Below are 12,483 nucleotides of genomic sequence, written 5' to 3'. Positions count from 1 at the left end.
GCTACCAGTCCAAATGTCTGTTTAATTATAACACCAGAACTGCAGACACTGTTGGTAGCTGACTGAAATACTATGCTGTCATTTTTTGCTTCTAAAAAAACCCTTTTTACATCAGCCCCTTAAAGGGCATTTCCACTTTTGCACTCAAATTTGAGAAAACCACCACTATATGTTTGATTTTTTTTTTTTTTTTTTTTGAACAGCATATCTAAAATCAGTCAACAGCAGGACTTCAAGTTACATAGTTACATAGTAGGCGAGGTTGAATAAAGACAACAGTCCATCCAGTTCAACCTGTGTAGGTGTGTGTGACTGTAATCATCTAACATAGCCCTCAATCTCCTGATCCTTGAGATGTAAGTCTAAGAGTCTTTTGAAAGTCACCATACTACCCGCAGAAACCACCTCTTGTGGTAGACAATTCCACAATCTTGTAGCCCTAACAGTAAAGAACCCCCCACGTTGCCTGAGGTTAAAACGCTTCTCCTCTAATCGCATTGTATGTCCTCGAGTCCTCATGCAATTCCTTCGAATGAACAGCTTTTCTTCTAAGCTGAGATCCCCATTAAGATATTTATAAATTGCTATCATATCCCCTCTCAGACGTCTTTTCTCCAGGGAAAATAAATCGAGCGATTGCAGCCGCTCTTCATAGGTAAGGTCCTCCAACCCCCTAATCAGTTTAGTTGCCCTTCTCTGGACTTTCTCCAGCTCCAACACATCCCTCCTGAGGACTGGCGACCAGAACTGGACAGAATACTCCAGATGCGGTCGGACCAGAGTTTTATAAAGTCTAAAGGATTTTAGTCTTATCTCTGGAATACATCCCTTTCTTTATGCATGCTAATATTCTGTTGGCTTTGGAAGCTGCCGCTTGGCATTGCATGCTGTTGCCTAATCTATCATCAACTAAGACTCCCAGATCTTTCTCCATTTTTGATTCCCCCAAGGGTTCCCCTCCTAACGTGTATTGTGTTTTTATGTTTTTGGTCCCCAAGTGCAAAACCTTACACTTCTCCACATTAAACCTCATTTGCCATGTCGTTGCCCACTCCGTAATTTTGTCCAGGTCATTCTGTAGGATATCTGCTTCATGCTGTGCAGTTATTGCCCTGGCCAATTTTGTGTCATCTGCAAAAACTGATAACGAACTACTGATCCCTTCCTCAATGCTGTTTATGAATAAATTGAACAAGGTTGGTCCCAGGACTGAGCCCTGGGGCACCCCGCTTACTACCTCAGACCAGTCTGAGTATGCGCTGTTTATTACTACCCTTTGGACACGGCCTTTTAGCCAATTCCGTATCCAAGAGCAAACCCTGCTGTCGATACCTGCAGACCTTATTTTATAAATTAAGCGCTTGTGGGGAACTGTATCAAACGCCTTAGCGAAATCCAAGTACACCACATCCACTGGTCTCCCCCTATCTAGCTCACAGCTCACTTCCTCGTAGAATGCTAAGAGATTGGTTTGACAAGAACGCCCATTTGTAAACCCGTGCTGGTTACTACTGATGATGTTGTTGTCTTTAGCATAGTCTACGATATAGTCCCTTATCATCCCCTCCAAAAGTTTACATATTATTGATGTCAGACTGACAGGCCTATAATTTCCCGGGATATGTCTCTGGCCCTTTTTGAATATCGGAATCACGTTAGCCTTCCTCCAATCCCCTGGTACATCTCCTGTCCTAATACTGTCAGCAAAGATCAGGAACAGTGGTCTAGATATAACCATACTGAGTTCCTTGAGCACTCTCGGATGTACGCCATCCGGGCCTGGTGATTTGTTTGTGTTAAGTTTATCCAGTCTTTTCCTGATTTCCCCCTCTGTTAGCCATAGTGGCAAGTCCTGTGTATTACTACTAACCATACAGTCATGGTCAGTGTACCCTTCCTTTTCCTGCGTAAAGACTGACGAGAAAAAAGAATTCAGCACGGTTGCTTTTTCAGTGTCCTCTGTAACCATCCTCCCATCATCGTTAATTATGTGTGCAATATGCTCTGCCCTAGTTTTTTTGCTGTTGATATATTTAAAGAATTTCTTTGGGTTTTTTTTACTATCCTCCGCTATTTGTCTCTCAAAGTTGATTTTAGCCATCTTGATTTCGTGTTTACACTTCTTATTTTCCTCCTTGTATTGCTGGAAGGCCGATACTGTGCCCTCTGATTTATATTTCTTGAAGGCCAATTTTTTTCCCCTAATAAGTTTTTTAACGCTACGGTTTAGCCAGCCAGGTTTGGCTTTGTCTCTTCTAAATTTATTCCCCATAGGAATGCACTGCAAGATGCCTTTGCTTAATATTGTTCTAAAGCATTCCCATTTTTCCTCTGTGGTCAGTGATCCCAGGGTTTGGTCCCAGTTTACCCTTTCCATCAATGAGTACAATTTTGGAAAGTCTGCCCTTCTGAAGTTTAGGGTTCTTATGTTCCCCACTTGCCTTTTTATATTGTTATTTATACTAAATGTGATCATCCTGTGATCGCTAGAGCCCAGGTTGTCCTGGACTCCTACCTCCGAGATTATGTCTGGGTCATTAGTGATCAATAGATCCAGGATAGCATTCTCTCTAGTAGGGGAATCCACCAACTGTGACATGTAGTTATCCTGTAAGGTTTCCGTGAATAGCCGGGCCTTATGCGAGTGTGCAGTCCCCTCTTCCCAGTCAATGTCGGGATAATTGAAGTCCCCCAATATGATGACTGATCCTAGTTTTGCCGCTTTACCTATTAGTGCTAAAAATTCCAGCTCTACCTCCTCCCCTTGGTTAGGTGGCCTATAGCAAACCCCCAAAAGTGTTTGTTACCCTAAAAAAAAAAAACAAAAAAACAGATCCTGTTACCTTAAAAAATGTTATACAGCACGGTGCTTGTGCTGTGTCATTTGGCCCACTGTATCACCTAAAAGACGTGGTTGATCCTGCCAGTTTCTACCCTCCCCTCTGTAAACTGACCACAGTATATCATGGCTGCTGAGCCCTGACACTGTGGTCAGTTTACATCCCTCCGTCAGCCGCAGCCCTGCTCTCTCCTCTCTGTCCTCCCCTCCCTGCCTGTCTGCTCGTGCCAGTGCCCGCAACCTCCCCTCCTGCTACTCTCATATTTAATATCAAATCATCCCATTCCCTCTGTAATATATCAATAAGTGCCCCTGTGTCGGTTATAGAAAAAACAAATCCAACTGCTGGCTAGATAGAAGACTATATAGTATAAATACAGTTGTGCTCAAAAGTTTGCATGGCGTTGGAGAATCGGGAATAAACAGTATGTACCGTTTTTTTAAGAAAACATGGGTGAGTAGGCAAAACACATTTCTTTTATTTCTTATGGGATTCTTATGCAACTGTAGGTCCTAACAGAATGGGACAATCATAAAAAAACATGGGAACAAGTAAACAAATGAAATAACCCCTGTTCAAAAGTCTGCATACCCTTAGTTCCTTAGACTGTGTATTTCCCCCTTTAGCATCAATGGCTGTAGGTGGTAAAGCTGCTCATTTGTCTTAGCAAAATGCCTCCAGGTCATGCAAAGTCTTAGGTCATCTTGCATAAACCACAAGTTTAAGATCTTCCCGGGGTGGCTCGATGATATTAAGGTCAGGAGACTGTGATGGCCACCCCAGAATCTTCACCTTTTTCCGCTATAACCACTGGAGGGTCAACATGGCCTTCTGCTTAGGGTCATTGTCATACTGCAAAGTCCAAGAGCGTCCTATGCGCAGCTTTCATGCAGAGGACTGCAAAATGTCTGCCAGTATTTTCTAATAACATACTGCATTCATCTTGCCATCATTTTTTATAGGATTATCCGTGCCTTTAGCGCTCAAACGCCCCAAAACATCAGTGAGCCACTACCATGCTTTACAGTTGGGATTGTATTCTTGTCTTGTTGAACCCTATTCAAACTTGGCGCTTATGGTTGTGACCATAAAGCTCTATTTTGGTCTTATCAATCCAAATTACAGTGTGTCAAGGTGTTGCCGGACATATTGGACCCAGGCTTTTTTGTGATATTAAAGTAAAGGCTTCTTTCAGGAACTTCACCATGCAGCTCATTTTTGTTCAAGAATCGTAGTATCGTGCTCCTTGAAATAACTACACCATCTTTTTTCAGAGTATTTCTCCTGAGGATACCTGTGGATTTTAACCACTTCCTGCAAACTGACGTACATGTACGTTGGCTTGAAGAAGTGGTTGTATCGGGATGATACCTGCAGCTCGAGACATCACCCTGGTGCCGTTGTTTTAGAGCTGGCGGTCGGCTTTCTAGAGATAACAACCGATGCGGCTCAGCAGCTGCTCGGCCGTTATCCCAGCGAGCAGGAGGGGACGTTCCCAAACAAAGCCGGATTTGGCTTCTATCGGGTCTCCGTTCATGTAACCTGGAAGCCACAACGTCACTTCTGGTTTATTCAAGTGCAAACGGCGCCGATTTAAAAAAAGTGTCAGTATTCAAAATTGCTGATTTAGGCATTTTGAATACTTTGAAGTGCAGTGGAGGGGTCTAGGGTCTTTTAGACCCCAGATTCCTCCATAAAGAGTACCTGTCACTGCCTATTACTGTCACAAGGGATGTTTACATTCCTTGTGACAGCAATAAAAGTGATCAGATTTTATTTTTTTTTTTAAAAAGTGTTAAAACTAAAATAAAAGTAATAGGAAAAAAAGCGCCCCGTCCCGTAAGCTCGCGCACCAAAGAAAAAGCATACATAAGTCATGCTCGCAAGTGTTTTAATCACATATGTGAGGTAACACCACAATCGTCAGAGCGAGAGCAATGATTCTAGAAAAAGACCTCCTCTGTAACTCTAAACTGGTAACATTTTTTAAAGCATCGCCTATGGAGATTTTTAAGTACTGTAGTTTGTCGCCATTCCACGAGTGTGCATAATTTTAAACCTGAACGTGTTAGGTATCTATTTACTCGGCGTGACATAATCTTTCACAATATACAAAAAAGTTGGGCTAACTTTACTGTTTTTTTTTTTTAAATTCAGTGAAGTGAATTCTTTCCCAAAAAAATTGCGTTTGAAATACCGCTGCACAAATATCGTGTGACAAAAATATTGCAATGACTGCCATTTTATTCTCCAGAGTCTTTGCTATAAAAAATAAAATATATATATATATATATATATATATATATATATATATATATATATATATATATATATATAATGTTATAATGTTTGGGGGTTCTAAGTCATTTTCTAGCAAAAAATACTGATTTTAATTTGTAAACAACATGTGTCAGAAATAGGCTTGGTCCTTAAGTGGTTAATTTGTATCCCGGACAACTCTTCCGGCAGTTGTGGCTGCAATCTTTCTTGGTCTACCTGACCTTGGCTTGGTATCAAGAGATCCACAAATTTTCCACTTCTTAAAAAGTGGTTGAAAAGTATTGACTGGCATACTCAAGGCTTTGGATATCTTTTTATATCCTTTTCCATCTTTATAAAGTTCCATTACCTTGTTACGCAGGTCTTTCAGCTCCCCATGGCTCAGTATCAAGCCTGCTCAGTGCATCCACCTGAGAACTAACAACTCATTAACTATTTATACACACACACACACTAATTGCAATTTAAAAAGCCACAGATGTGGGAAAATAACCTTTATTGCCATTGTCACCTTGTGTGTCTATACCAAGGCCAAACATTCCAGGGTATGTAAACCTTTTATCAGGGCCATTTGCATGATTATATTTTAAAAAGGAGCCACACAACTATGTGATAATAAATGGCTTCATATGATCACTATCCTTAAATAAAACACAGTTTTTTGGTATGATCAGTCATATTTTCAATATCAATGCCAAAATTTCACAACTTCTGCCAGGGTATGCAAACTTTGGAGCACAACTGTTGTGAAATTTCATGTTCACCCGTCTACAAAAGATGTTTTTCTTCCAGTCCTATCTTTTGGTCCTGACCATATTAAAGAATGAAATATAAACAAAACCACACTATAGTCCCTCTGACCAAAGATATACATGTTTTCTGAAAAAACTATATATAACTGCAGTTGTTACCTTAATGAGCTTCTGTACATCATTCTTTGTGAGGACTCGATCCACATTAAAGCCATTTCTTGAGTCTAACACTATAGCCTTTACCTTAAGAATGTTAAAGGCAAACACAAAAAAAAAATTAAATAAAGTAACAGAGTAACAGTTGAAAACACAACACCTTTGGTAAGCTCCAGCTGTACACTGACACTGTACTAATGGCACTGGTTGGGTGACAGGGGTGATTAGGAGGGCAATCAAGGGGTTATTTGTTTAATTAACATTTGAATGCAAGTGTATGTGTGCTGCTTTTACTCTCTGATCTGTCTTGGTTTCTCTCCTTGCTTTTATTTCTGAACAGCAGAGAGAAATCCAGCCAGAGCCTGTGTTCACAAGCCATAGCCGACCAGCTGGTATACAGTCTAAATCAGGGGTCTCCAAACTTTCCAAACAAAAGGCCAGTATACTGTCCTTCAGACTTTGGGGGGGGGGGTGGACTGTGGCCATTGGAAGTAGAAGTCGTCGTTACATCAGTGGTAGTAAACAAATGCCCCATCTTTGGTGTCAGTGAGAGGAATTGTGCCCCGTAGTTTGTGTCATTGGGTGGGAAGAATCATGCCCCATAGTTGGTATCACTGGGAGAAACTGTGCCCCATCGTTGGTGTAATTGGGAGGAATTGTGCTCCTTTTGGTGCCAGAGGATGAAATATTGCCCCAAAGGCCAGATATAAGCAAGCAATGGGCCACATGTGGCCAGGGCCGCTGATATGGCAGTACAGCCAGTCCTGTTGTACCGGGCCCGGCCCTATCAGCTTAACAGGGGGGCCCGGGAACCTTTACACTTAATTTCTGCAAAATGACAAACTGCGCTTTCTAAAGCCCTGTAGGAGCAGAAAATCTCAATATTATCAGATGCTTTGAAGGCTAGAGGGGAGATTTGGGGTCTAATAGACGCCAGATCTCTCCATAAAGAGGACCTGTTATGTCTCATTCTATTACATGTTCTAAACCGGGACAGAGGAGGGGCCAGGGGTGGGGTTAAGGGCAGGTCAAAGGGGCCCTAAAAGGTAGGCTGTACGGGGCCCAATGATTTCTAACAGCAGCCCTGCATGTGGCACCCAGGCGGCAGTTTGGAGACTACTGCTCTCAATGCTTGGCTGTAACCTGCTGACAAACTCGTGCTGTATCCAATCATAGCACAGGTCAGCAGGGGGCTCAAGCACGCGTGACCTAAAATCAGGAAGTACACCACAACAAACAGGTACGTCGCAGTGCCTGGCTGTGCTGCCCGCTCACAGTAAATGTGGGCAGGAAACAAGTGGTTAATCGATTAATACAGTGCACACTGCTATTTAACATCGTTAACATATTTACAAGAGGGAAGATCAGAGGAAAGTCATCAGTGCTTTATTGCCCAATCAAAGTGGATCCTGGACACGGCTGTATTTCTGGTGATTTCTGACAGGTGTGCATAAATCACAAGACAGGCAGAACAAGGACATAAATCCTTTGGCTGGTTAAAAAGGTCACATATATGTATTTCAACTGTGCATTCAGCTGTTTGCTTGGAGTTCCACTTTAATTGTGCAAAATAATAAAAAATTATCAAAATAAAGTTATTTTGACTGCAGAAACAAAATGCGGGTATAGCTTACCACAAATGCTACCATGGTTTCAGATACAGTGTGTCCTTTTTCCGCACATTCTTGAGCAATTTCCCGTATTATATTTTTTATCACACTTTCAGCCTGAGTATGCGACATTCTGAGAGGAAAAACAAAATGTTTAAGAATTAGATCAGAGTCCATAAAAATGTTAGAGACGGGTCATACTGGGGCGACTTGGTCGCCTGACAAGTCGCCGTGGGTCGCCTGCCATAGATTAGCACAGGATCCGTTCTAATAGGAGCGACACAAGCCGCTCCGACTTAGAAAAAGGGTCCTGTACTACTTTGGGGCGACCTGGAGCGACCTGCATTGACTTCAATGATATGAAGTCCGTGCATGTCGCTCCGAGGTCGCGGTGCGCGCTGTGCACCGCGACTTCACAGGTCGCCCCGGCAAGTCGGATCGCCTCAGTGTGAACCAGATCTCTTAAACTCAACTGGCTGCATAAATGCTACAAGATTTATTGGAGAAAGACTTTTAGCTACTTCAAGCTGGAAGACACTTTAGGCTGGGTTCACACTGATGCGAATTGGTCTGGAGGTTTCCACGCATCCAATTTGCATAAAAGTAGACTGTGACCGGCTCCCAGTGGAGTCGGTTCACACATCTCCAGGGCGGTTGCAGAGCGCATTGCACAAGGGTCTTGTGCGACTTTGGCTCCATTTCAGGTCGGAATCCAGGGAAAAAAAAATCAGGCCTGATTTGTCCCTGAAACACAGAACAGGGATGTACTGGACCCCTGCTGTGAGCCACGTCCGCACACAGGGTGAAGCCCAGACAAAAATAAATATTAATCAAGTGCATTTTGATACTTATGGCCCATGGATGAAATATCTGCTTGAGCTTTAAGAGACCCTTCTCAAGAAAATAAAAAAAAAATACAAAAATGCCAAAAAGCTGTCCCTACAAAAGCATAGAAAAAATATTTACCTCTCCGAACACCTCTCCCTTGAAGACAAATACTCCTCTAAATTCTCAGAAACCAACACTGTTGGGAGCATCAATTCCCCGGCTCCCTGATGTACTTAGTGGTTTCCCCTGCCAAATTCCTCCAGTATTCACTCCCTTTATGCACTTGCAATAGAGCTGCACAATTAACCGTTAAAAAATCGCGATCTCGATTCAACCCCCCTCATGATCTTAATTGGCAAATTTTGGCATTTCCATGATTCATCTAACAGTGCAGAGCCGTTCTCTGCTCATTGCGGTCAAAGAAAAAAAAAAATAAACTGCTGGCAAAATTTATCACAACATTGCTCAGCGCTGAGAGATAAAGAAAAACATTGTATCATTTTGTTCTTTTAGATCAAAGGGATGAACTTTGGTCTGCAAATGAGGTCAGTTTAACCACTCAAAGACTAAGCTCTTTATACACATGTGTGACTGGCGTCACCACATCACACTACGCATAATGCATCCCAAAAGCTCAGCCGATTTCGAATTGGTGAATTTTAGGACAGCACTTGCACGGTGTGCATTTTTTTGGCCAAATTGATATATTGAATAGCATTTGCTCTCATTCAGGTAAATGTATGGACAGGAACAAATAGGCTCTATTTTTTCAAAACTGTCCATAAAAAAAGTGATGGTTGGCAACACTGGAACTACATTTGTATTTACGCCTCCCCATCCACAATCTCCTCTAACAATGTAGCAATTACAAATAACTGAAATAAATGCACTGGAGTAAAATTCTCTGTTGGGATATATTCCTTGATTTCCACTGAATTCAGGTTATTTGTGGCATTTGCATGTTTGACCATACAGGATTAACAATTCCCTCTGGCATAATTTCCCCCATGGTCTATGTCCTGTATCTCAAATGCAACAAAGCCTGTACAAATTCCTCCACAAGATTCTCGACCACACAATTTTTGACAGCGCCACTGGAAGAAGTAGCTTAAGTTGTATTTAGTTGAGGAAGCCTACATCTCTCTTGCTGGGCTTTACAGGAGGAGAGTTTTTTTCATTAGACGCTACACACAGAATCAGACCCCGACCACTAAAACCTTGGCAAGCAGACAACACCAGAAGGCTTAAAAAACATAGTTGCACTATTGAGTATCTGTGGTGTAAGACTAAGCCCCGGTAAGACTTCACCCAGTATAAATCTGCCCTCCAAAAATACAATTCCCGCCTCCACACTGCTAAACAGACCTATTTTATCACACTCATTAACACACTCTCATGCAGTCCCCATCAACACTTTTCTGCCTTTAACCCTCTACTGTGCTCTTTGCTGCCTTTACCCACTAACTTATTGTCCAGAAAATGGCAAATCACTTCAAAAATAAGATTGATACAATTAATGATGAGATCTCCACTGTACAGATATCTCCTCCACCTAACATTCTATGTTCACCGGCACGCTTTTTACTTACCTCGTTTAACCCTGCTACTTTAGAGGAGGTCACCAACCTTCTCTAATGTCCACCTAACCACCTGTCCCCCTGGACACCATTCCCTCGCAATTACTAGGGTCTCCAACTCACATCTTCAAACTCTCCCTCTCTATTGGCATTTTACTCAATCCTCTAAAACAGGCACTGGTCACCCCCAATACTTAAAAGCCCTCATTAAACCCCACCAATATTAACAAATAAAAGCCATCTCCTTGCTCCCTTTTACCTCAAACCACATTGAACAGACTTTTTAAATTGCCTATTCTACAACTGTCTAGTCTACACTGAAAATAACCTTCTTGATCCCCTTCAGTCTGGATTCTACCTGCAACACTCCATAGAAATTGCTCTCCTAAAACTTACCAACCATATACTAACAGCTAAAACCAATGGTTACTATTCTGTACTCTTACTCTTGGACATCTCTGCTGCCATTGAAACATTTGACCACCCCTTCTCCTCAAAAAACTCTACACTGTTGGTCTTCTTGACTGGACTCTTTGTTTATTCCCATCTTACCTATTTGACCACACCTTCAGTGTCCTTACACCTCTACCTCCTCTTTTTCTCTTTCTTCTTCTGTCGGAGTCCCCTGAGGCACTGTCTTTGGACCTCCATTATTCTTGATCTACATCTCCTTTATAAGTCAGCTGATAGCCTCCTACAGCTTCTAATACCATTTCTTTGCTGATGACACCCAAATCTATCTTTCTACCCTTAAGCTCACTGCATCAGTATCCTCACACATCACTAATTTACTAACAGACCTATCAATATGGATGTCACACCAGTTCCGCAAACTCAATTTATTCAAAATGTATAATATTTCCTCCCCTACGTGCCCCTTTTGTCGAGATTGATGGCACAACTATCAGCCCATCCCTGCATGCCAGGGTGTAGGTCAGTGGCGGCCAGTGTGTTGGGGGCGCAGGGGTGCTGCCCCCCCTATCCATCTGCATGCGGGGCGCTGGATGCATGGAGTTCAATGGAGCTTTATTTATTTTTTTTTGCATCACCTGATTAGAGCCAGAAGCTCTAATAGGCTGCAGCAAAGGGTGGACCCGGGGCGCAGAGCAGTGCGCCCCGAGCCCACCCATTGTGTGACAATAGCGAATGAAAATTCGCTATTGTCACACGGCACCTCCTCCTGGCCAATCAGGGAGCGGGTATAATACCTGATTCCTGATTGGCCGCAAGGCAAACCCCATGCCATTGGCCGAGGAGGAGGCGGGAGCGGGAGGACTCGAGGGGACGCGCCGGGGGACTGAGAGAAGCCGCCGCCGCCGCTGCTGGTGTAGGTGTAATCCTGGAATCTGAACTCTCTTTTCAGCTTTATATCCAATCACTGTCCAAATCTTGCTGCCTCAACTGCAGCAACATCTCCAAAATACACCACTCCTTAACTAATGACACCACAAAGCTTCTAATTCACTCTCTGGTCATCTCTTGCTTCAGCTACTGCATTTTTCTCCTCATTTGCTTACCCTTACATAGATTATCCCCCCTTCAGTCCATCATGAATGCTACTGCCAAACTCATCCACCTTACCAACTGTTCAGTGTCGCCTACCCCTCTCTGCCGATCCCTCTACTGGCTTCCATTCATCCAGCAAATACAATTTAAAATACTAACAAAAAAGCCATCCATGCCTTTGCCCTCAGCTACATCACTAACCTTGTCTCAAAATACTAGCCAAACTGTTCTCTTCGCTCCTTCCAATACCTCCTGCGAGCTAGCTCTTTCTTCACCTCTTCCCATGCTCGACTATCTCCTACTCTAACCACCTTTCTTCAAATTCCTGAAAACCCATCTCTTTAGAGATGCTTATTCTTCCTCTACCTAACAAATATTTATTTTCTCTACCAGCTTCCCCCTCAGTAATCACCTTTTGTATCACTTGACCCTCCCTTTTAGATTGTAAGGTAACAAGCAAGGCCCTTGGAATCCTCTTGTATTGAATTGTATCATAACTGTACTGACTGCCCTCACCTTGTAAAGCGCTGTGCAATCTGTTGGCGCTTTATAATTCCTGTATAATAATAAGCTGAATTGTCCATTTATGCGTCAATGCTGTTAGTGGGCTCATAAATTGCATCTGTATCACTGATCTCATTATTATCACTCCTGTCATTAGATAAGCACATTATCTCATATGCTTCCAGTGTTGGTACCATATGTCACTGAGTAACCTGATTTGAGTTTTTGGACCATGACTTGCTAACTTCAGTAGCTTTTAAAAGTGTACCTAGTTTAGTGTGTTTAAGGTTCACACATGTCCGGCTGTGGTTTTCAGTCCAGAGTCCGGTGCGATTTTGTTCATCGGTTCTGGTGCGATTCAGGTGCAAATTTTTACTTGAATTTGCACCTAAATCGGACCCAAAATCGCACAGGACCCTTTTGAGAAATA

General features: G+C 42.6%; 1 protein-coding gene across 1 annotated transcript in view; it reads right to left on the bottom strand.

Annotated features, from left to right (window-relative positions):
* CFAP206 (cilia and flagella associated protein 206) overlaps positions 1-12,483 on the bottom strand; it is a 66,225-nt gene that overhangs the window by 50,381 nt on the left and 3,361 nt on the right. The window contains exons 2-3 of the mRNA XM_082251776.1: positions 7,663-7,771; positions 6,032-6,115 (exon numbers count right to left, since the gene is read on the bottom strand). Coding sequence (XP_082107902.1) covers positions 6,032-6,115; positions 7,663-7,770 — 192 coding nt within the window. The 5' untranslated portion in view covers position 7,771. The remainder of the gene's footprint in view (positions 1-6,031; positions 6,116-7,662; positions 7,772-12,483) is intronic.

The sequence above is a fragment of the Pelophylax lessonae genome (genome assembly GCF_965119305.1).
Source record: "Pelophylax lessonae genome assembly, chromosome: 3".
Classification (NCBI taxonomy): Eukaryota; Metazoa; Chordata; class Amphibia; order Anura; family Ranidae; genus Pelophylax; species Pelophylax lessonae.
Note: the sequence above shows the minus strand (reverse complement) of the source record. Positions and strands in the feature narration are given on the sequence as shown.